Source organism: Xenia sp. Carnegie-2017, unplaced genomic scaffold (assembly GCF_021976095.1).
Source record: "Xenia sp. Carnegie-2017 unplaced genomic scaffold, XeniaSp_v1 HiC_scaffold_20, whole genome shotgun sequence".
NCBI classification, from domain to species: Eukaryota; Metazoa; Cnidaria; class Anthozoa; order Malacalcyonacea; family Xeniidae; genus Xenia; species Xenia sp. Carnegie-2017.
Genome location: NW_025813483.1, coordinates 3,120,202 through 3,145,348, shown reverse-complemented (window position 1 = coordinate 3,145,348; position 25,147 = coordinate 3,120,202). Strand labels below are relative to the sequence as shown.

Sequence of the window (25,147 nt, the reverse complement as noted above, 5' to 3'; positions counted from 1 at the left end):
ATATTGAAAAAGTTGCCAGTATATTGTTTTCGACATACGATAATGTGTTTCGTTATAAATATTTTCGATTTTGGTAATATTGTCCATTTTGGCGCGCCATAGAAGCGACACGAAAAATGATAACAGACACACTGTCGCTAGCGCAACAGGCAAAGCGACTTGATTTTAAGCACGTACCAGTCCCCCTAGAGAGAATTTTAGCGGGAAATACGAAAAAGTCATATTCATCTTGACTCTCTGGCTCTTTAACTTGTTTTTTGTGAAGAGTTTCTAGATACCCAATCAACTTTGTTTGATATGGTGACATGTCTTCAGCCTTCCTCTTCTTGCATCGTACAATTTCAAATGTGCTGGACAAATTTGTTGATTGGCTTGATGGACTGTCAGCAAGCACACTCTCAGCTATCTCCTCAGAGTCTTCCTGGATTTGAGAAGACGTAAGTTGGTCTTCCACAGGGATAACAACATTCGAGATTGTCCTATGAATAAAATGATCAATTACTCATAGAAATAGCTTATTTTTCCTACATTGTTATTAGAAAGTCATAGTGTAATTTCAAAAATTACATACTGGCGTCGTTTTGCGTAATCATCCAGCCAGGTCATAATAGACCAAAACTCCCAGTTTGGTGTTGAGGAAGCAGGAGCACCAGATTTGATAGCTGCATCATGCTTCTTTTTGCATCGCCTATATGTGTCTCGCAAATTCTTCATTTTACCTTTTAGTTCGTTTGCTTAATAAGAGAAAAATAAACATTTATTTGACTGGGTCAGACGATACTGACAAAAAATATTGTGAGATAAGAAAACATGTTTTGCGAAATGACGATTTACCTGAGAAATCAAAACCGATTGCACGCATTTCTTCGGCTATCTTTTGCCAGATATTTGCCTTCAATTTTTCATCTTTATAGTCTTTTAAAGATATGTCGTAAAGAGCAGGATACGCGCGAAAAGAATTTATAAGTGCTTCTTCTAGTGACGCCATTTTGAAAATTTTGTCCTAGCGACACAGCGATTTCATGTGCTCCAGCGAATTCGCTGGCTGTGTTGAAACGACAAAGCGACACGGCTTTGTAACCGCGCAATACCGTCGCTGCGCGGTAACGACATAGCGACAGCGACAGTGTGTCTCAGCCTTAAAGGCAGCTCAAGGACCCGGATGTGATATTGCATTAAATTACAAATTGCAACAGTTAACAGCACGTGCACACAAAGCCACAAACCGCAAATTTGCATGAAAGATGAAGCAATTGGTGCTAATGATTATGGCGGTGATGAGCATCAACGTACCCTAAGAGAACTCAATATTTTATGAAAATGGCTTCTTCATCGTTTGAAGGAATAGCTACACGCTGGACGTTTTTATTTTTGATGTCGAGTACAATCGTTTACGAAGAATACGCAACAATCTTTTTCAATCAACTTGGCCTTCAAGCATCATCGATTGGCGTGTCGTTGCTTGTCGCTATCCCCGTTTTGCCAATGGTTAGACAATACATCATTGCCCTTCAGTGAAAGCATCCCGCTTTCCACTGGAAAAGAATGAATCTAATATCGATGTTAAACATATCTACCCGATATCGGCAAGCGGGATGCTTGTAACAATCTAAAAAATGCACACACGAGAACAAGCGAAAGCAAATTCATTAATATGTAAAATAATTTTGTTTGTGGAGAATGTGTCTTTCCTATAATGTAAAATACAATAAATTTTATTGAAAGTCAAAACACTTGGGCTTAAGAATCTTAAACTGTGTTTAAATAAATAAGTTAGACATATCAACTAAAATGATTTTACTCATGCAACACGAACAGAAATCTTTTTCTTGTTTGGTCTAACTGCATTTTCCAATTGATTTGTATTTTACCTTTTCTTGTCATACTAAAATATAACAAAGTTTGATTTAATTTATTCTCTTTAAACTTTAAGGAATTGCCGACATGATATTTGCGATCGGAAACGAAGCTGGTGCTGGCCTCAATGGAGTATTCTTTGGTGTTTTTGGTTCAAGAAAAACTTTAATGTCTTACGCTCTTGTGTCTGTTCTAATGTTAATAACTAATTCTGTGTATCTGTTTTGTAGAAAAGATCAGCTTGAACAGTATGAGCTTCTTCCAAATAATGAAAGTGACGTCAGTGATTGAAAGCGCGAAGAATATTTTCAATAAAGTTACTATCTTAAAGAGTGTTGTCTCTTGTTTGAATTTTACCGTTAAGAATACCGAACACAAGACTGGATAATAAACATATTTTTATACGAAAGAAACGTGTCCAAGCAAAGCGACACAAAAAGAATATCTTACGACTTTCTCAGCTTGCGGCTATTTATATTTTAAATATGTCATCCATGACGACGCTGATTGAATAAGCTTCACTCATGAAATGCAAAATAAATAGAAGCGATAAGAACCATATTATTCAGTAGTAGCCATTTATCCCATACCATTAATGATTAAACGCTTATTGAAAAAAACGTTTTCAAATTTACGTTTCCAGCATACCGACCTTGAAATTTAGCAAAATATAAATTTTAAGAGGTCTTTTGATACCCCTTTGTATACAGTGATACCCCATGTATACAGTGATATTCCTATGTATACAATGATACCCCCATGTTTACAGTGATATCCCCATGTATACAGTGATATTCCTATGTATACAATGATACCCCATGTCTACAGTGATATCCCCATGTATACAGTGATACCCCATGTATACAGTGACACCCTTATGTTTAAAGTGATACCCCCATGTTTACAGAGATACCCCCATGTTTACAGAGATACCCCCATGTATACAGTGATACCCCATGTATACAGTGACACCCCTATGTTTAAAGTGATACCCCCATGTTTACAGAGATACCCCCATGTATACAGTGATACCCAATGTATACAGTGACACCCCTATGTATAAAGTGATACCCCCATGTATACAGTGATATCCTCATGTATACAGTGATACCCCTATGTATACAGTGATACCCCAAATGTGTATAGTGTGTATTAAAAAACTGTAACCTTTTAAAATTTGAGCACTCAACATGGCACTAAATGATAGATTCCGTCAAAAAACGAAATCATACTCAGCGGCAGGACCCAGGATAGTTCGAAATAAGTTTTCAAGGCTAATTTTAAATCAAAAATACTTTAGTAACATTGTCACATGTTTGTAGATGTAGATCGTCCAGGTTGGTATAGTCCTGAGAAGGACTGTTTTTGTTGTTGTTGACTGACGTTTCGACAAACTTAGCGGTAGTCATGTTCAGAGTCAAATGACTCTTGAAGATGAACACCTGAGTTAAGTGAACATTTGTCTCTGAAGATGACTACCACTAAGGTTGTCAAAACATCAGTCAACATCAACAACAACAGTCCTTCTCAGGACTCTTCTGACTTGGACGATCTACAACTACAAACATGTTAAGATACTCCAGGGTTCAAGCCATTTATTTGTCCAAAAAGAATGATAGCACAACTGAAGGGCAATGATGTATTGTCTAACATTAACACCGGATTATGTTACTGATATTTAATATGGAATTCGAGATTTGTCCATATGAACTGTTCAACATGCTTCCAATAAAAAATGAGCAGGAATATTCAGTTGATTAATCTATGATAAACCTTTCACCTTTTAACTCTGCTATACCGGTCACAAGCCCGGGACTTGTAGCGTATAAGGCTCTCTGCTTTTGAGTAGGCTTGTCTCGTTTACAAGGAAGAGGAGTGGAAGGTTAATTTCTCAAATGTTGTTACATAAGGTCGTTATTGTTTGTAGTTGTTGGTTATAGCGTTGTGCTATCATTATTTTTATTTAATAGCATTCTAACTATTCATTTGTCATAACAACTTTTTGCTCAGAAATTTTTAAACAATATTGAAAAACCAATATTATTAGCTTTTGAGTGTTTAAAATTGGAAAAATATTTATAGCAATACATTCTAACCTACACTTTGGTATTGGAAAAATATTTATAGCAATACATTCTAACCTACACTCTGGTATTGGAAAAATATTTATAGCAATACATTCTAACCTACACTCTAGTATTGGAAAAATATTTATAGCAATACATTCTAACCTACACTCTAGTATTGGAAAAATATTTATAGCAATACATTCTAACCTACACTCTAGTATTGGAAAAATATTTATAGCAATACATTCTAACCTACACTCTAGTATTGGAAAAATATTTATAGCAATACATTCTAACCTACACTCTGGTATTGGAAAAATATTTATAGCAATACATTCTAACCTACACTCTGGTTAATATTTAATAATACTATGAGATGAATTGAATAAGGTGTTTCGGTAAAAAAATGATAACCTGTTAAGAACAATGAAAATGTGCTTAGATTAGATGTGGTATAAGACCAGAAAGCATTTTTTTAAAGGACTACTTAAAAAATTTAAAGGGGTCATTGGCGATGTATGTTTTAACAATAAAAATGTGTTATTGATGTTTATTATTTGTATACGTACATTCAATTTTTAATAATTTTTTAAATGAAAAAGAGCGTATTATCCCTGGCTCTTCTTCACAACTGTTGCTGTGATTTTAATCAAAAACAACAAGTATTTTAATAAATCTTTAGACACTAACAACGAAAAGAAATTAGATAAAATCTATATGAGTCTGTGGATATTATTATTTGTTAAAACAACGTACACTTATAATTCCATCGCAAATAATTCTATTCAAAAATCCTTATTATTAAAGACAAAATACAACCTGGAATCTTCGTGTTTTCATCCATGGCTCTTCATTCTAGATTTCTTTTTCGCAGAACCGACAACGACCACAGGTGGAGGCTGAGCTGGTCCTAATACAATTTCCAAAACGTATCATAATGACACAAAGTAAAAAAAAATACCCCAAGTTACTTTGGTATTCTAAATAAGATATTTATTTCGTACCTCCTGGAGGTGTATCAGCAGCAGAATAGCTTGGTCCTATCAAAATATGACAATTAATATATTACAAGACGGATAAAAGTAGTTCATGAGGTTTGGACAAGAAAGCAAAGCTTGAGAATTCTACCAAAAACATTTGAAAAGCAGTTTGCGTTTGGTGACACATCTTTCTAGAAAAATCGTAGCATTTCCGCGAATCAAGCAAAGATATTGACGATTGACGTCAAAGATCGATGGGGGAAAACTGTGTTTGAGAGTACCTTGACACATATTCAATGAAATCATGAAGAAGTAGAACACTAGAACATCATTCTAGTTGAACATTAAATATGATAATTATGCATTTCTGAGCAAGTAGATTTACCTGGTGGACCTTTTGGTCTAGGTGGAGGAGGTGGAGGAGGAGGAGGGAGGAGGTGGGGGGAGGAGGAGGGCGAAGGAGGAGGTGGGGGAGGAGGTGGAGGAGAAGGAAGGTGGACAGGAATAGGTTGAGGTGGGGGGAAATGGACAGCAATAGGTCGGAATGGAGGATGTAATGAATATAATGGATAATGGAGGATGGAATAGGATGAATATTGGAGGATGAATGGAGGATGGGATGGAACATGGAGGATGTAATAATGAGGATGGAACATTGGATGATGTAAAATGGATGGATGGAACATGGAAGGATGAAATGGAATGGAATGGATTGGGATGGAAATGGATGGATGGAATGGATGAGGATGGAAGGATGGACATTGGAGGATGTAAAATGGGTTGAGGATGGAACATGATGGAGGGTAACAGAAGGAATAACGTCAGAATGAATAGGATGTGTGTAAGTAGGAGGACGAGGATACATAAGAGTACCAAACAAATTTTGATAACCATGGCTGTAGGAAAATCCATTAAATGGCCAATGCATGTCGCTAGGATTGTGGTAAAGTAGTGGAGGGCTTTGAACCAAGTTAGAGTTTGTGCCTCGTTTTCATTTACATACACTGCAGGATGGGTTTGAGGAAATATATCAGTTACCATAGATGGTACCGTAGAAGGTATGCTTAATGGCCATCCCTCAAAGTTAGGTGAATTAGCTAAGGTTGAAAATCCAGGGGGGGTTTCCAGAGATTGAAGAAACCTTGGACAAACTATAAATCATAAAAACTTCACAATAAATTTTCATTGCAGATTTTACAAACTTCCATTTCAAATGTCAACTCACCCACTTCTCGCTTACAGTCGCAGGCATCTGAAAGGAAGGGAAATATTCAAATGCGAAGATATACTTCGTGTAATATTGGTGTGAAGTCGACTCGCTTACCTACTATTTCATTTTTTTTGAAGATATCTTTGAAAGGACAACGATCTTCAAATGAACGAAAAGAAACTTAAAGAATGTTCGCACTCAAAGTAAGTGAAAACATTACACTATCACACAATACAACATACTTCAGCAAGAGAAAAAGTATATCCCCCCCTATCCAACAGCACCCTACATTTTAACATCACATATCCTACAGTATCATACATTATCTCTAACGCTACAAAAATAATACGTGTAGGACACATTAAGTTATCCCCCACTACCCTACATTTTAACATCATATATCCTACTGTATCATACATTATCTCTAACGCTACAAAAATAATACATGTAGGACACACTAAGTTATCCCCACTATCCAACAGTATCCTACATTTTAACATCATGTATCCTACAGTATCATACATTATCTCTAACGCTACAAAAATAGTACGTGTAGGACACATTAAGTTATCCCCCACTATCCAACAGCATCCTACATTTTAACATCACATATCCTACAGTATCATACATTATCTCTAACGCTACAAAAATAATACATGTAGGACACACTAAGTTATCCCCCACTATCCTACATTTTAACATCATATATCCTACAGTATCATACATTATCTCTAACGCTACAAAAATAATACATGTAGGACACATTAAGTTATCCCCCACTATCCAACAGTATCCTACATTTTAACATCATGTATCCTACAGTATCATACATTATCTCAAACGCTACAAAAATAATACATGTAGGACACACTAAGTTATCCCCCACTATTCAACAGTATCCTACATTTTAACATCACATATCCTACACTATCACACATTATCTCTAACACAACAAAAACAATACGAGTAGGACCCATTAAGTTTTTACAAATCACAATTGCTCACATACAAACGAATCTATGATCCGAAAAGTACATATAGAAAATGACAAAGTGATGTGAAAGCAGATCAAATATATTTTATTTCTACAAAGCTGCACACTAACCAATAGGACAACACACCGAACAACAAATCACGGAGAGAGAACAATCACTAGAACCCAGTCCTCGTTTGGCCAAACACTGCTGCGTCATCTTCGATATAGATGTTGGGTCAGTGTCTTGCGCAAAGGAAACTGCCGCCTTTGAAGAAACCGGTGTTATGTTGATAACTGGTGGAGGAGAGACGTTCTCTTGTCGGTCCTCATTTACTATTCTTACATCATTCTGGTTCTGAGGAGAATTTACAAGTTCATCAGAAAGTAAATATGCAATTTTCTTCGCTAAGATGTCGACAATTCCATCGTCGGAAAGCAATCGGTTGATTTTCTTCAACGACTTTGAGCTACCGACTTTAAATAGATCACCTACGCTGATACTGTTTTCATCAGCATGCAATCCTGATTTGACGTCATCAATACTAAGGTATACGTCATGTAATCCAGACAAGACAGAAGCAGGAGAGTTTCCTTTGGTGGAATTATTAACGTGTTTGTAATCATCTTTTATGTTTTCGTCATTTGGTTCTTTGACGAAGATTTTAATGCCAGATGTTGCTTTTTGAAGAACTCTATCGTCGTATAAAGGAAGAGATGTCAAGTTTATCGATGGAGGAACAGGAAATTTTTGTTTATGTTTGAAAATAATTTTTGGTGGTTCGTAGTCATGAATAGTGCCAAACACTGACCATTGAAGGTTCGCATCCGGCGACGAATTTTTAATATCTGTAACTTTAGTAGACGATGCGTTCAAAATTTCCTTCTTTTCACTCTCTGTTACCAATGAAGAGCTCAGCTTAAGATAAAGTTGGCGGGAATTTGTTAGATGACGTAATGTTGGTAAGCTCGTGCTTAGTCCGCTGCCAATCTTTCTCGCCTTTAAGGCATCGACACGTTTCCTCAAAGCTTGAAGTATAGTTCGTATATCGTGATGCTGTTCAACATATTTTCTGTCTATTTCTTGATCACCTTTAACAATAACTAATCCTCGTGTTTTGGCGTTAATCTCTCGGAATTTTGATGTTTTAGCTTAACGATGTGATGTTTTCGATAAGGTTTAACAGTTCTATGAAGGGTTTCAAATAAAAAATCCTTTTCATTGTGGAGTTTCAATCGCGACTTGGGTTTTCTAAGTTGTGATGAAATGTGGTTATGGTTCAGCTGCGTCGTACAACGATTCTCTTTGGAAGTAATACAATCTCTTTTTTCAAATTTTGGAAATCTTTCTTCCATCTTAAAACAAAGTGTTCAAACATTGAAAGAGGTTTTCAACAAATCATGGTTTTGGTAAATGATGAACAACAAGACGATGTTCGTTTACTGTTAAATTTGAGTGCCGAAATATCCACTTCCCTAATAATCCCTTACAAAACTAATGGTTAATATCTTGATATAACTCAGAGGTCAATACTTTGTTATGCCCCAGTGGTCAATATGTTGTTATAACCCAGTGGTCAGTGTCTTGCTATAACGCAATGGTAAATACTTTGTTATAAACCAGAGGCAACTATCTTGTTATAACCTAGTGGTCAATATGTTGTTATAACCTAGTGGTCAATATGTTGTTATAACCTAGTGGTCAATATGTTGTTACAACCTAGTGGTCAATATGTTGTTACAACCTAGTGGTCAATATATTGTTATAACCTAGTGGTCAATATCTTGTTATAACCTAGTGGTCAATATGTTGTAATAACTTAGTGGTCAATATGTTGTTATAACCTAGTGGTCAATATTTTGTTATAACATAGTGGTCAATATGTTGTTACAACCTAGTGGTCAATATGTTGTTACAACCTAGTGGTCAATATATTGTTATAACCTAGTGGTCAATATCTTGTTATAACCTAGTGGTCAATATGTTGTAATAACTTAGTGGTCAATATGTTGTTATAACCTAGTGGTCAATATTTTGTTATAACATAGTGGTCAATATGTTGTTATAACCTAGTGGTCAATATGTTGTTATAACCTAGTGGTCGATATGTTGTTACAACCTAGTGGTCAATATGTTGTTATAACCTAGAGGTCAATATGTTGTTATAACCTAGAGGTCAATATATTGTTATAATCCAGTGTCAAAGTGAACATTACAACAGAATCATTAAACATAAAATTGATCAAATAATACTAAAATTTCATAATACCTTGATAACCATACACAGAAAGAAGATCAATAACTACAAATGCTAACAACACGTTCAGTTGCCTACATACTAAAGCAGAGAAGACATATTACATACATGAAATCATTGAATCTTCACATAAACTTCAATAATGATAGATAAGCAAAGATTAACAAAAGAAAAAGACTCGTCACAACAACATACCCATCACCATACGACGTAGAGCATACTTCAGATTTTTTTAAAAAACAGCTAAAAAAATAGTTCTACAATATAAATGTTTACGATGAAGAAAACTTATTTGTTCGTTGCGTTGTAAATAATGTTGACAGCGTAAGTCCTAGAGAATCGGCAGGTACCAGTAAAAATAAAAATATATAATTTTGAATGGAATGTCTAATACTTTCTAGAAGTGAACTTCTTTAAGACTTTAAGACGTGTATAATGTCTTTATATTATTTAGGACATAAAACATAAAAGAAATACTTCTTAGTTCAAAGTTAAATTAATTTATCAACTTTGCCATCAAAAAGTCACATTTCATAACGAAATTAATTTTCCTAATTACGACTTATTGAAGACAAGTTGAGCGTCACAAGCACTTTGATACAGTTGTAAAAACAAACAAACAAATATATTTATTTAACTTGGAGACAATTTAACTGTGTTTTATGATAACAACAAGAAATCGATATGAAAAACTATTACATTGAGTTGTGATCAGTGCTGTAGAACTAAATTTATCAGATGGGGGCTCTCTTGACGTTTTTTGTCAATATTTAAAATTACCCATTTCAAATGTAGAAGGGGGGCTCCTTCCCCAAGCGCGCCCCACTTCTACAGCACTGGTTGGTTGAGACGTGCACACAGTCACAATCAAAAGTCACGTAAGATCAAATTTCACTTAAGGCTAAAAGATCTCGATAGGTCAAAGATCTCATAAGACCAAAGGTCACGTGAAGCCAAATGTCACGTGAGACAAAAGATCTCGTAAGTTCAAAGGTCACGTAAGACCAAATGTGACGTGGACCAAAAATCTCCAAAGGTCACGTGAGACAAAATTTTACGTAAGTTCAAAGATCACTTAAGGTGAAAGATCTCATAGGACCAAACGTCACGTGACTCACGTGACACCAATGATCACGTACGTAAGCTCAAAAATGTAGTAAAACCAAAATTTTGACAAACGAAACACAATTCCAAGAGAAGCAAATTATGTTTTTAAACAAAATACATATTCGTAAAATATATCATTTGATTCAATTAATAAAAGAACTCTCTAAGGTCAAGTTTACCATTAGATAGCTCGTAATCACGTGTACAACACATTCATTTAACCCAATCGGGACTATCTGTAGATCGCATTTTTCGTTCAACACAAATAAACTCACAAGGATTGTATTGGCCACCATAATGTTCAAGAAGTTGCTCCATTGCTTTGTCCTCAATCTGGAAAGAAAATTCATCCATGTTTCAGAAAATTTTCACTTTTTAATTCACAAAGTAATTAAAAACACGACGACAACCTGAATAAGTGATAACGGTTTTTTCATATCCCTAAAATACGAAAATTACAACGTTTGTGAGAGCTCAATTATAATTTGTGATGGGGACGAGGTAACACAGAGAATGAGGACTAAATAACACACAGAGAGAGGACTAGTAACACAAAGAGAGAGGATTAAATTCACCCCATTAAATAAAAACACTAGGTACCATTCTCTATAAGCCACTTCTTCTTCTTGCATTTCTTGTATTTTGGTAAACTTCATGTAAGAATGATTTGGAGGTGAACACTCCTCTTGATTTTTGAGCCAAGCACTTTGAAAATAGAGGAACGAAAATTTGATTTATGTTTAATTTGTCATGAAGCACTTCAAAGATCAAACTTCAAACAAACATTTTTTATTTACTTTTCAATTCCAGGATCCTTTTTTAAATTGGAGGATGACTTTGACGATCTTGAAAATTTACTCTTTTTCCTCCATGAAGAATTGGTAGTTACCATGCTCTCCTCGTCTTCCAACAAATCTCTGAACGAGAGGGGAGACTGGACCGAGGAGGAGCCCGGATGATAGCTAAACGATTAAATTCGACTATGATTTTATGGACTAACTTGTTCGTGTAGGAGAAATTTTAATCAGCAGATTATTAATACTAGAAAATAAAACAATTAAACTGAAAACGGGTAACTTTACAACTAAATTACATTGTTACGACGTAATTTTTCTCAAAATGTTAGAACAAAATGTTTTAAAAGTTCAACAAAGAAATATTTGATGTTGCTTCATAAAAAAAAGTTCACGTTGCGTAAAAAGATTGAAGAAATCTTTGAGCGGCATGTATAAAACTTTGGCATTCCCTCATGAACCTATTTTATATAAAGATTAAAATCTAAAGATTACCAAATACACCGTTTTATAAAGATGAACACCGAGCGATTTCCACGAGACTCTCTCATAAATTGAATTTCATAACAAACAAAGCTAAGTTGAACTGTAAACAGTAGGGAGCTTTAGCTAGAGTACGACTACGACAACGAGTACAAAGTTAGACCGTGTAAGAAAATGGCACGAGGAAGTTTGTTGTCGTTGTTGCTTCGTCAAAATTTAGTTTTAGCTATAAACAACGGAACGAGCCTTTTATTGTGAAAACACCGAAGTTTGCGAAGCAGCTACGGCTCTATTTGTCAATAATGATATCAACTAATCGGTAATACTGATTTTGCAAGAACATAGGACTTATTAGAGTGAAAAATCTTCACTATTTTAAATTTTATGTACGATATTTTTATACTATTTTATTGTTTGTTTACCTTTCACTTTGCGTGCGAAATACATGAAAGTTTTCAAGGTCATATTTTCTTTCTAAATGTACATATGCGCTCAAAAAAGGTTCTAAAGTAAAGCATGGATGCTCGAAAATAGTACTGTAAACTAATTTCTTACAGAATGAAGAAATATACCTACTTTCTTTGCTTAAAAAGACATCGTAGTCGCGACTACGAATTTTTTACAAAACATCGTACTCAAATTGATGACGGCTACGTGTTGTTGTTGTCGCAACAATGTTTTCGCGCCAAAATGACGTAATCCGTACTCGTAGTCGTACTCGTAGGCTCTGCTAAAGCTCGCTAATACAGTAAAGCAGGCAGCACGAGAAGTTTGTCATGCTATGTATAATTTTCATCATTAGCATTCTTCGTTTCGTTGGAAATTTATTGTTTTTACAATGGTAGACCACCAAAAAATGAACATACCATGCACAAATTTGCGGCCTGATGACTACGCCACGAAACTATAAATAATGATATCATTTAAACACAGATGCTATCATACACAACATACCAGACATTCCAAGGATTTGTAGGTGAAGCTGGAGTTTTATCGACTTCGTTTCCATTTGAACAACTAGAGCATGACGCTTCCACTTTTTGTTCTAATGATTTCCGCAATTTCTTTTTTTCTTTTTGAGACATTCGCGTTTTAATGGCTGGGGGACTATAAAAAAACGTATAACATGAAGTATCAGAAAAAATATACGGAAATAATGTTATACGTATAATTATAGCTGGAGAAAAGACAGTTTATTTACGGTGAAGCTATTTCTCCATCATCAACAGGCTCAAAATCATGGAAAACAACAAGAAATATTATTGAACCTCTTTCCATCTTTCTTGACGCCAACAGACATATTTTCTTGTTGCTCTTTTTTCATAATGTCGCGCAATTTGGAAGATGGAGGGCTAAAACTACATAATAGATATATGTGGTGGTAATAAAAGATGAACAAGTACATAAATGTACAAATGGTGGTAATAGAGGATGATGTACTATAGTAAACACTAATGTATGGTAACAGGAGTACCGAGATATTTGCCATGGCTGTTTTCCTTTAATTTCTGTATCTTTTGACTGGAAAAATCATTAAATAAAAAAAAGGATTGATAAAATATTGAAAATACAACATTTCGTTATGTCTACAAAAACACAAAGATGTATAATCATCTCAGACAGTAATTCCAACCGTAATGTCAACAGGTGCTCCCTCGAAGATTACATTTTCCTTCATTTCAACGGAGGACGCTACGACAGAACAATTCTCCACGATATTCATTTCATCTGTAATGGAATTTGCCATCTTTTTATTTTGTGTTGCAGTCATGCTGTCTGCTGTCCTACACTCGTCCGTAACTGGGTTTCCGTCTTTATGTTTGGTTTTTTCTTTCTTTTCACCAATCTAAACAACAAAGATATAAGTTTCAGAATATTAATCACATGACCAATAAAAACACCTGTGCTTCCGCTTACAGTCTTGTGATTTTCCTCATGGAAATTCCGCTCCTCTATGACATCACTTTCACTTGTCCTCGATCGCCTCTGAGCGCGGGAGGTCTTTCTCTTGCTAGGACTTTCCATCTGGGGCCATGGGACCGAGAGATGAATATCGTTTGGTGTCAGTACCCGCCATGCTTTGCTTGATATCTAATTTACATAAAAATGTAAAAGCATTTTCTAAAATGAAATAAAAATCTAATGCTTCTAATTGTAATAAAATTATCATTAGTTTAACTGTGAATGTTTTTAAATGGTAGTTCTTATGGTTCTAATTGTAATAAAATTATCGTTGGTTTAACAGTGAATGTTTTTAAATGGTAGTTCTAATGGTTTTAATTGTAATAAACTTATCGTTGGTTTAATTGTGAATCGTTCTAATGTGTGGTTCTAATGGTTCTAATTACGAAAGCATTATCAAGGCTATTTCCTTAGATGATCCGAGCTTATTGCCAACAGTCTATCGTTAAGGGAAACCAAATCAAAACTCTGGATTTCTTTAGAATTCTCGATGTGGAGGAGAGTGTCTGAAAACAACACACATCTTACCTTGTTTCTGTAGGCTTTTGAAACCTCTTCAAGCGTTTCTTCATCTAGAACCTCAAGACCACTTTAAGATACACAATAATAACATCATCAGAGGACAAAATATTCATTTGAATCCACAGAGAAAAACAGATAAAACATGATATATTGCGATGAATATTTACTTACCCAACTTCAAACAAATAACAAATATTCATACAAATGAATTCAAGACAAACGTGTTTCAAATTAGACGCGTTGAAAACAATGGAAACTTCCAACATCTCACATACATTCTTTAAGGACACTGATGTAAAATTAGAAGAAAAAAATATTAAGTTTTTTAACAAAGGAGAAAGAATGATAAAAAAAAAACAAACATACGCAATGATATCAATGTCTCTTCACATAACTCTCGCAGTCGAATGATCCACAACTTAAGCAAAAAAAATAAAATTTAGAGATAGAGAACAGGAATTTAGAGATAGAGAACAGGGATTGAGAGATAGAAAACAGGAATTTAGAGATAGAAAACAGGAATTCAGAGATAGAGAACAGGAATTCAGAGATAGAAAACAGGAATTCAGAGATAGAGAACAGGAATTTAAAGATAGAGATCAGGAATTCAGAGATAGAGAACAGGAATTCAGAGATAGAGAACAGGAATTCAGAGATAGAGAACAGGAATTCAGAGATAGAGAACAGGAATTCAAAGATAGAAAACAGGAATTCAGAGATAGAGAACAAGAATTCAGAGATAGAGAACAGGAATTCAGAGATAGAGAACAGGAATTCAGAGATAGAGAACAAGAATTCAGAGATAGAGAACAGGAATTCAGAGATAGAGAACAGGAATTTAAAGATAGAGAACAGGAATTCAGAGATAGAGAACAGGAATTCAGAGATAGAGAACAAGAATTCAGAGATAGAGAACAGGAATTCAAAGATAGAGAACAGGAATTCAGAGATAGAGAACAGGAATTCAGGGATAGAGAACAGGAATTCAAAGATAGAAAACAGGAATTTAGAGATAGAGAACAGGAATATAGAAGTTTTATAATTTAGTAAAAAGATAACATTTTTATACCTGATTTGTTACAGAAAGTACTTCACTGAGAAAGTCAAGATCTTTACTATCTAACATAATAAAAAATTTTTCATCAGTAATTCGAGAGAAAGAAAAAAATGAAGACAACACGTGACAGAAATGAATACTACGTGTGATAAAAATGAAGAACACACGTGGTAGAAGTGAAGACAACACGTGGTAGAAATAAACACAACACGCGATAGAAACAAACACAACGCGTAGTAAAAATACACACAACGCGTGGTAAAAATAAACACAACACGTAGTAGAAATAAACAAAACACGTGGTAGAAATAAACAACACGTGGTAGACATAAACACAACACGTGATAAAAACGAAGACCATGAGTGGTAGCGATGGAAACAACACACGATAATGATACATACTACACGTGATAGAATTTAGCACAACGCGTGATAGAAATGAAGAACACACGTGGTAGAAATGAAAACAACACGTGGTAGAAATTTAGCCTACCATGTGACAGAAATGAAGACGATAAATATAATATTTGAGTTGTTTCAATAAAAATGGTCAAGGTTGCATAATCACCTCTTACGGATGGTGCTTCGTCTGTGTATAAATATTCAATGATAACTTTAAGAATACGTGAATGTATGGGAATCTTTAAACGAGCAAACTCCTTTGATGACTATAAATAGACAGAGGAAAAAACATAAAACAAAATTTTGTTTCAAACTATCATTTCAGCAAGTTTCAGTATGAGAGCTTTATCAATAGCTTTTCCAAATCAGTCCCAACATTTTCCATAAATTCCCTTATGAACAAGCTAACATTTTGCATATTTTCTGTACGCAAAATACCATCGCAAACTCAAATGTTCGTTTTTAGGTTGATCGAACTATTTATTGTTTGTAATTTAGTATAAAATTTAAAATCTTTCGCAGCTTTAGGTAATAAAGAAAGTAATGACGTATTTTTGCTTTAGTTCGTCGATAAAAATATTTTCCAACGTTAACAAAATGACTGTTACATTATGGCAGTAATATCTCGACTTATAAAGGAAAATGAGCTACATTATAGCAGTAATATCTCGACTAAGAAGGGAAAATGAGCTACATTACATATGTATGACAAAGCTTCCCTTAACTTGCCCATCAATTTTTGAATAAAAACGTAAGTGTCAAGTTTACTAACCTCTATCCAAAAACTATTCAACATCATAGCAAAATACTCTGAAATCGACAATAAAAGAAACGTTAAATACCACAGATGGCACACAAGTGGCAAATGGTAATGCTCTGCATAAAATCTGAAACATATGAAACACTTTCATTGCAGAGACGTGTCCTTCTAGACAGTTGATATTTGAATAAACGATTCTTTTTTTAAAAAGTGCATTTCGAAGGATATTACAAAAACATATAAACTGTCTGTTTATTCATCAAAAAATCAAATGTGAATAAAATAGTATTTGCTATGAATACATTGTTCATAGGGCTGACATAAAACCATACTCGAACAATGAAAAAACCATTACATACCAAGTCTTGATGTAAGAATACATTTATGACAAGAAAACTCCACACCGTCATCAGATTGAATAACAACATCACAATACTCCAGTCTAAACATTCATAAAACATTCATAAGAAAACTCCACACCGTCATCAGATTCAATAACAACATCACAATACTCCAGCCTAAACAAACCGCGAATTCACGATGTAAAATCTTCCGTATTTTCATTTTTCTTAAAATTCGAAAAACCTACAGTTTTCTGCGATAAATTCGTTTCTTCATTTTCGTGATTTCATGAGACTTATGCTGAATCCTAGGAAAAAATAAAATATACATATGTCAGAACAGATAAAAGTTCTTCAATTAAATCGTGTCAAAAATAAAAAATATGGGGATAAATGTTCATTATCAATAAAACATGAGGTCATTCATACAACTGTGTAATGAGGTCATTCATACAACTGTATAATGAGGTCATTCATAAAACAATATGATGAAGTCATTTATAGAACCTTGTAATGAGGTCATTCATAAAATTGTATAATGAGGTCATTTATACAACCTTGTTATGAGGTCATTCATAAAACTGCATAATGAGGTCATTCATAAAACTGTATAATAAGGTCATTCACACAACCTTGTAATGAGGTCATTCATGTTGTATTTCTTCGCCAAACGTAATAACTCCTTTGTGTTTTCAGACATTTCATTGTTGTTGATGTATTTTTTTTCTTTACTGTTTTTTCCTTTCTTTCTTGACGTGTTAATATCAATGTTTGAGTCACGGTATACTGCACGAAACAAAATATGGTCAACAATTATGATAAATTAAGATGATTATGTATGTGTAAAGGCAACATGTAAGTTCAACATTTTCCCAGTAAACATTCAATGTACTTTATTATATGTATCATACGATCATAAATTTCTTTGAACTAAACAATCTCTCAACAGTAAACGATCACTCATCACTTTACTTTAAACACTCGTATACAACGATTCTAACGTTTTCAGAGTTAACAGCATACATTGTACCAATCTCTATCTCCAAGCCTATACAATATCTAAACCACTCCTAAGTGCATCAGTAGCGGATCCAGCGTTCAAAAAAACTAAATTATAGCTCCTAAATTTAAAATTTAAAGTATTTTCAGGAAAACACTGTACTTAGAAATGTCAATACGTTACAAAATGTGCTGCAGTAATTTAGTTTGACGTCCCCTATATCCGCCATTGAGGTAAACGCTCATTGTACCCCATTACACCTATACAACAGCTAAACCTCTCTCCAGTAAACGCTCATTGTAGATGATTACACCTATACAACACCTAAACCTCTCCCCAGTAAACGCTCATTGTAGATGATTACACCTATACAACACCTAAACCTCTCCCCAGTAAACGCTCATTGTAGATCATTACACCTATACAACACCTAAACCTCTCCCCAGTAAACGCTCATTGTACCTCATTACACCTATACAACACCTAAACCTCTCCCCAGTAAACGCTCATTGTAGATCATTACACCTATACAACACCTAAACCTCTCCCCAGTAAACGCTCATTGTAGATCATTACACCTATACAACACCTAAACCTCTCCCCAGTAAACGCTCATTGTAGATCATTACACCTATACAACACCTAAACCTCTCCCCAGTAAACGCTCATTGTACCTCATTACACCTATACAACACCTAAACCTCTCCCCAGTAAACGCTCATTGTAGATCATTACACCTATACAACACCTAAACCTCTCCCCAGTAAACGTTCATTGTACCTCATTACACCTATACAACACCTAAACCTCTCTCCAGTAAACGCTCATTGTACCTCATTACACCTATACAACACCTAAACCTCTCCCCAGTAAACGCTCATTGTACCTCATTACACCTATACAACACCTAAACCTCTCCCCAGTAAACGCTCATTGTATCATTACACCTCATTGTACAACACCTAAACCTCTTCCCAGTAAACGCTCATTGTACATCATTACACCTATACAACACCTAAACCTCTCCCCAGTAAACGCTCATTGTACATCATTACATTATACAACACCTAAACCTCTCCCAGTAAACGCTCATTGTACATCATTACACCTATACAACACCTAAACCTCTCCCCAGTAAACGCTCATTGTACCTCATTACACCTATACAACACCTAAACCTCTCCCCAGTAAACGCTCATTGTACCTCATTACACCTATACAACACCTAAACCTCTCCCCAGTAAACGCTCATTGTACCTCATTACACCTATACAACACCTAAACCTCTCCCCAGTAAACGCACATTGTACATCATTATACCTATACAACAATCGCTCATTTCGTCAGAGTTATCAGTCACTATAACCTATTGTCATTATAAAGTTTCCCAAAGCTGTCCTAAAATAGCATTATTCTTTGCACACAATGATCCTTAACTGTTCCCAAGAGTCCCAGATCAACATTCTTTGTACACAATGATCCCTACCTGTTCCCAAGAGTTCCAGGTCAACATTTTCCAAACTGAGCGCCAGTTCATTCAGTATATCAATATCCGTCAGTTGACACTGTTCAGAGTCTGGATCATCGTGAGGAATCGCGGGTAATGACGAACAACTTCCGGTGTACGCATATTCCAATATTTCACGAATGACATCATAATTTTCGTCTCCCAGGTGTATGATGGGAATGGAACTTGATTTTTGTTTAGCGTCATTAATGTAGTTACGAAAGGTTTTGCTGACTTGAGCCATAATAACTTGATGGGCAAAAATACTCTTCTTTTTTACCTAAATTATAAATATTTCATTAAAAAAATAAGTTTTGAGGAATGCTAACAGTTACGTACTTATGGACTAAAACCTTCATTAGAAAAGCGCGGAAAATGCTCAATTTATTTTCTAATACATTTAACACAGCGTTTGGTCAAAAACATCGTACTATACTTTAATACAAATGTTTGTTCAGCAACAAAGATGTCAAACCTTAATTTCAAGATCGTGATATTCACCACGTCTCTCATACAATGATTTCAAATCACACGACATGTTTGAAGGTGAAATATTTATCTTGTCTGACACGCTAAAAATATGAAAAGATTTGTTCAATACTATAGTTAGCGTAAACACAACTATAATAACGAGATGTATACGGCTATCGTAAAATATAAAAATCTTCGTAAAATATGGACCAACGTACCCCAAAAACGGTTTAACCTGAAGTACAGCAAAGTTTAACGAATATTTATCGCAAGCGATGTGTTTGGCGCCATAAAGCAGACGCATGCGCTGTAACGAGATGCCTATATATTCGTCTTGTTTTAATACATGACTGTTTTTCATCTTATTTTGATTCATTGATGAAAACCGCGCGGATTTTTTCACCACATTACTAGATCCAACTTCATTGTACACCTCACCATTATCTAAAAAAAATAAAGAGTTGAAATTTAAGACACAAACACATGATATAAAAGCGAAGATATTAGCTTGAAGAGTTTCACTTTAACAAAACACAAAGCACAAGCCACTCTAAAAACAGTAAAGATTAATTTCGTTCCAACATTGATATTTTTTATTTACGATGAAAATTTTTACTTTTTCCAGAGTGTCCGTTGCTTTGCGATTTAATAAAATAGTCTGTCGCAGTCGTAATTTCTATTTAAGAACTTGGTTCAGTTCTAAGAAACAGCTATGGAGATGGCGATAATCTTTAGTATAAAAACCAACCTGTAACAAGATGCAAAGATTTACCATGAGCAATATCTCGAATAACTAACGGCGTTTGTGCCATCCAACGACAATCTCGTATACACTGATCTCTTTCAGTCCATTGAAAAACCTAAAAATATTATGACGTCATGCTAACCAATGATGAAATATTATGACATCATGCTAAACTATGATGAAATATTATGACGTCATACTAAGCAATCATGAAATGTTATGACGTCATACTAGACAATGATGAAATATTATGACTTCATGCTAAACTATGATGAAATGTTATGATGTCATACTAGACAATGATGAAATATCATGACGTCATACTAAACAATGATGAAATGTTATGACGTCATACTAGACAATGATTAAATAATATGACGTCATAGTGTAATAACTCTGACTGTTAAACTAGTACAAAATTAACAATACTGACATAACCATCACCATAGAGACCATAGATGACTAAAGGAGGATATTTTGCGTTCGTGGTTTCATTCAATGGTGTAAAATCACCGAAACATCCACCGCTGACTACAATTTTTGATGTATTTGGCAATCTGTGTTAAAATAAGAAACGAAAGATTACTGATAGTACTTTTGAACTTTTTTATAATAATTCCATCAATGCTTAAATGTAAAAGATAAAAACTAACTTTGAGATAATTTTCTTTATATCAAAATGATAAATGAGATAGACATCTCCTTGTTTTGTCAGGCAAACAGTTGCTACATCAGAACATGTCACTGAGAGAATCAAAGTATCTTTAAAATGAAGACTGCTGATCTAAATCATGAAAAAATATGTTTGTAAAGAATAGATGATACAATGATGGATAACTATGGATGATACAATGATGGATAACCATAAATGATACAATAATGGATAAAAATGGATGATACAATGAGGGATAACCATGGATCATACAATGATGGATAACCATAAATGATACAATGATGGATAACCATAAATGATACAATGATGGATAACCATAAATGATACAATGATGGATAACTATGAATGATACAATGATGGATAACCAAGGATCATACAATGATGGATAACTATGGATGATACAATGATGGATAACCAGAAATGATACAATGATGGATAAACATGGATGATACAATGATGGATAACCATGGATCATATATGATAGATAACTATGGATGATAAAATGAAGGATAACCATGGATGATGCAATGAGGGATAACCAAGGATCATACAATGATAGATGACAAGGTGATACCAGCAAATACCTGTCGAGGAACAACCTGAGTTTTGTCAAGTTTGTTATGACCTGCAAGATTAATAAAAAAAAGCAAGTAAAACATAACAAGATATCCATTAAGATACCTAATTGTCCAGCATTCAATCCCCATGAATACACCTGTGATTCAGTAAAAATTACAGAGTGGTATTTTCCAGCAGCAACACCAACAAATTTCTTCCCTTTTGAATATTTCATTTGTACCTGCAAACATGAGAACAATTTTTTGTGAGAACTTTCAACTTGAACAATTTGTTTAGTTTATTAAACTTACTAGTTTTGGTGCAAGGCATTTATTGATAGAAGAATGGCCAAGTTGATGATGTTCATTCAGACCAAAAGTGTAGACATTACCACTGTAAAACATAGATTATAATATGCATACAATGTTTGAGCAGGAGTTTTATTAATAATCTTACTTTTCACTAAGAACAACAGTATGATCTTGTCCAGCAGCTACGGTCCTGCATACTTCCTGTTTTAAGGCTTCAATCCTCTTTGGAATCTTAAAAAAACATTTTGTTACGATACTGTAGTGAGTTACAACATAAAAGTTCAGTTACCAAAATTGTGTTTTCATTTCCGTGTCCTAGCCGGCCACCTTGGCCATGACCACAAGTCCATATGCCTCCATCATTTGCAAGGAAAACAGCATGAAATTTACACAAAACAACCTGAAAACACATGACATGACCAAGTACATCATGATTTAGGCAAGGAAATTATAAGTCAAAAGCATCAATAATTAATGGTCAAAGTCCTAAGTTCTAATGAAAAACCTGTTTAATGGAAACATAATTTAGCCCAGCAAAGATGTCGATAATTTCTGGTAAATTTCTCTCTTTTTCATCACCATGACCAAGGGTAAAGTTGTTATTCTGGCCCCAGCTGTACACATCGAGACCACACTCTAAAGTAGACATATTAATGATGAAAATGAATAATGAGTCATTAAATTTCATGTTTGATAAAGGAAGGTAAGAGGGAAGAGCTCCCTCCTTGAACTCAGATGTATTAAAGCTTTTTAACATAAATGTTTAGGTAATGTAGCATTTTAAAATATGTTTGTAAATGCAGATCATCCAGGTCAATGATGGCCGGAGAAGGACTATAGGTTTTGATGTTGAGAAATTTTTCCAGAATCTTAAAGGCAGTCATCTTAGTTATCTCAACACAAACAGTCCTCATAACTTCACTTATCGACATCTTCAAACATGCAATGACACTCCAGGTTCAAACCATTCACTTCAATATATCCAATCAATAACCCCCACCCCACCACCCCTGAATATAATCCTGAATCTACTCTTGCTGTGATGTACGAACCTGGATCATTGGTCATGTGACATCGTGGACTGTCAAACATCATAAGATCAAGAGGAGATAGGCCATCAAAATCTTTTGTATAAATATCTGCTCCATGCTGACAATGAATGCAATGAAAGTTATCTAAGCATTAGCAAAACCCTATTGTAAATGTAAAAATCTAACCTCAATAAGCAGGATGGCACAGGATATATAGCCATAGTAACAAGCACGATGTAAACCTGTCCAACCACATTCGAAATCTTTCTCGTGTAAATTAATTTTCTTCTCATCTAGTAACCATTGTAGGACGTCTTTTCTTCCATAAGATGCAGCAATATGAACTGCATTTCTTCCATGATTGTCCTTTACACAAGTTCCTTTGCCACAAAAGTATTTCATGAAATGTTGGATTTTTTCCACACTCTCCCTTGTCACCACGGACAGGACCACGTCAGCATGGTAAGACAGCCGGCATTTTGCCGTGCAATCCATTGATTTTAAAAGAAAGCCATGATTTAATGAAACGAAACCATTCTTATTTATAAAAATTATTTGCTGTCATGTTATTCATTGATGTAAAAAATGAAAAAATGCAAGAAAATTGTTGAAAATATTTCGTTAAACTCGTTCCTGCTTCGACGGCCATCTTGATCTTTGAACTCCACTGAACTTCCATATGAAATTAACTGGATAGATTGACGTCGTCAGTAGATGTTACGTAAATATTTTTACTGACATTTGAAATAAGACAAACTACTTCAAAACTGGCTATAGCAATAAAACATGTATATAGGGGTTTATAATTTCAAAGCATCAATAATACAAAATGCGTGAAAACAGAAATATCGAATAGATCTCTGGATATATGATCCTAAAACATAGTACAATGTATCAAATAACAAGATCATTGAGTTCTTTCCAAGAATCTCTGTTTTACATCGGTTCTTAATAAATAATGTCATGACAACCAAGAAACATAAAACCACGCGTTCATTTTATGCAATTTCAATCCAAAAACTTAAAAATTTCCAGTATATACCATATTTATGTTCAATAAGTTTCATTTTAGCTGCAGCAATTAAAGAACCATTTTTTTGTTTTTGTTTGAAGGGGGCTTAACAAGCTTCAAAACGATGATAGATTTGATGGATTATCGAGCAAAGTTTGCTTTGGCTTTATCTGAATTTTCCTTTCGTCTAAAGCAGATTTGTTCGGTAAATGGAATATGTTGATTCGGCTTTAGCTAAATCTCGAAGATTTGGGAAGAAAAAAGGGGTCGAAAAGAAAAATAAAGACCTTAAATGGCATTTGAATTATTTGCTTTGGAAATTTGACGTGTTTTAAATATAAAAAATAAGTAAAGTATGTAAATCATAATAAAATGAGCCAACCATGAACTTTCTAGAACAATATCACGCTGAGAAAGGGCGTGTTTTCTTAAAAAAACAATAGTAAATAGTTGTGATGTGGCAAATGCAAGTTCAGGACGTGCGTAAAGACAGTTTGTAAAGCTATAAATTGTACGTTTCAATGTTAAAACTGGGGCCTGAAGGTAAGATAAAATACGTACAACAGCAAGTTATGTTTTGTTTGATAAAAATAAAGGTAGTCGACAAATCCCAGTTATCCCATTATTTAGGCTATGAAGAGAATGTTCATTTATCTCTACCTACATTGACAAACGTCAGCTATTTCTTAGAAAGTTTATATAGTGTAAAGACTGTTCTTGTTCTCAATTGTTCATTCATCACTACCTACACTGACACACGTTATCTTATTTCATGTACATTTTATGTATTGCAAAGACTGTTCTCGTTCTCTGTTGTTCATTTATTTCTAACTATACTGACACACGTTATCTTATTTCATGTACACTTTATGTATTGCAAAGACTGTTCTCGTTCTCTGTTGTTCATTTATTTCTAACTATACTGACACACGTTATCTTATTTCTATTATATTGTAGGTATTGTAAAGACTGTTCTTGTTCTCTGTTGCTCATTTATTTCTAACTATACTGACATACGTTATCTTATTTCTTATATATTGTAGGTATTGTAAAGACTGTTCTTA

General features: G+C 34.4%; 2 protein-coding genes and 2 long non-coding RNA genes across 5 annotated transcripts; 1 reads left to right on the top strand and 3 right to left on the bottom strand.

The window, feature by feature from the left end:
- Positions 1-21: 21 nt before the first annotated feature.
- Positions 22-1,052, bottom strand: LOC124442381. The gene is made up of 2 exons (XM_046992879.1): positions 572-1,052; positions 22-479 (listed from the first exon to the last, which is right to left on the bottom strand). Exons 1-2 carry the CDS (start codon positions 712-714, stop codon positions 53-55), a joined length of 570 nt encoding a protein of 189 aa, XP_046848835.1. The 5' UTR covers positions 715-1,052; the 3' UTR covers positions 22-52.
- Positions 1,053-1,253: 201 nt separating this feature from the next.
- On the top strand, positions 1,254-2,187 carry LOC124442308. The gene is made up of 2 exons (XR_006947209.1): positions 1,254-1,488; positions 1,934-2,187. It is a non-coding gene; the product is annotated as an uncharacterized LOC124442308 (long non-coding RNA).
- A 2,275-nt stretch (positions 2,188-4,462) lies between these two features.
- LOC124442266 lies at positions 4,463-5,350 on the bottom strand. The gene is made up of 3 exons (XR_006947197.1): positions 5,292-5,350; positions 4,931-4,966; positions 4,463-4,836 (listed from the first exon to the last, which is right to left on the bottom strand). It is a non-coding gene; the product is annotated as an uncharacterized LOC124442266 (long non-coding RNA).
- A 5,185-nt stretch (positions 5,351-10,535) lies between these two features.
- On the bottom strand, positions 10,536-23,711 carry LOC124441949 (inhibitor of Bruton tyrosine kinase-like). 2 transcript variants are annotated; one of them, XM_046992424.1, is made up of 32 exons: positions 23,258-23,708; positions 23,093-23,189; positions 22,546-22,676; positions 22,330-22,440; positions 22,186-22,271; positions 22,041-22,122; positions 21,853-21,970; positions 21,756-21,796; positions 21,152-21,282; positions 20,932-21,055; positions 20,502-20,613; positions 19,972-20,197; positions 19,758-19,854; positions 19,262-19,562; positions 17,408-17,561; positions 17,024-17,083; positions 16,794-16,876; positions 16,447-16,484; positions 15,841-15,940; positions 15,285-15,334; positions 14,582-14,633; positions 14,387-14,504; positions 14,222-14,282; positions 13,649-13,822; positions 13,365-13,577; positions 13,206-13,252; positions 13,000-13,089; positions 12,686-12,838; positions 11,252-11,416; positions 11,055-11,159; positions 10,865-10,895; positions 10,536-10,787 (listed from the first exon to the last, which is right to left on the bottom strand). In XM_046992424.1, the coding sequence occupies exons 1-32, from the start codon at positions 23,564-23,566 to the stop codon at positions 10,668-10,670; spliced, it is 3,780 nt and encodes a 1,259-aa protein (XP_046848380.1). In that variant the 5' UTR covers positions 23,567-23,708; the 3' UTR covers positions 10,536-10,667. The 2 variants fall into 2 exon arrangements, with proteins under 2 accessions (XP_046848380.1, XP_046848381.1); XM_046992425.1 differs by lacking the exons at positions 10,536-10,787; positions 10,865-10,895; positions 11,055-11,159; positions 11,252-11,416 and adding an exon at positions 11,437-11,495 and having other exon boundaries at positions 23,258-23,711.
- Between the last annotated feature and the right edge of the window lie 1,436 nt (positions 23,712-25,147).

What these genes read in the sequence shown, in the direction of transcription:
- LOC124442381 (XM_046992879.1), bottom strand. Translation starts at nt 714, where the DNA reads ATGAAGAATTTGCGAGACACATATAGGCGATGCAAAAAGAAGCATGAT. An exon ending in GATTACGCAAAACGACGCCA is followed by an intron (nt 480 to 571) that starts GTATGTAATTTT and finishes TTTTATTCATAG; the next exon opens with GACAATCTCGAATGTTGTTA.
- LOC124441949 (XM_046992424.1), bottom strand. Translation starts at nt 23,566, where the DNA reads ATGGATTGCACGGCAAAATGCCGGCTGTCTTACCATGCTGACGTGGTC. An exon ending in GTCTCTATGGTGATGGTTAT is followed by an intron (nt 20,614 to 20,931) that starts GTCAGTATTGTT and finishes TAATATTTTTAG; the next exon opens with GTTTTTCAATGGACTGAAAG. An exon ending in TGTTATTTGTTTGAAGTTGG is followed by an intron (nt 14,283 to 14,386) that starts GTAAGTAAATAT and finishes TGTATCTTAAAG; the next exon opens with TGGTCTTGAGGTTCTAGATG.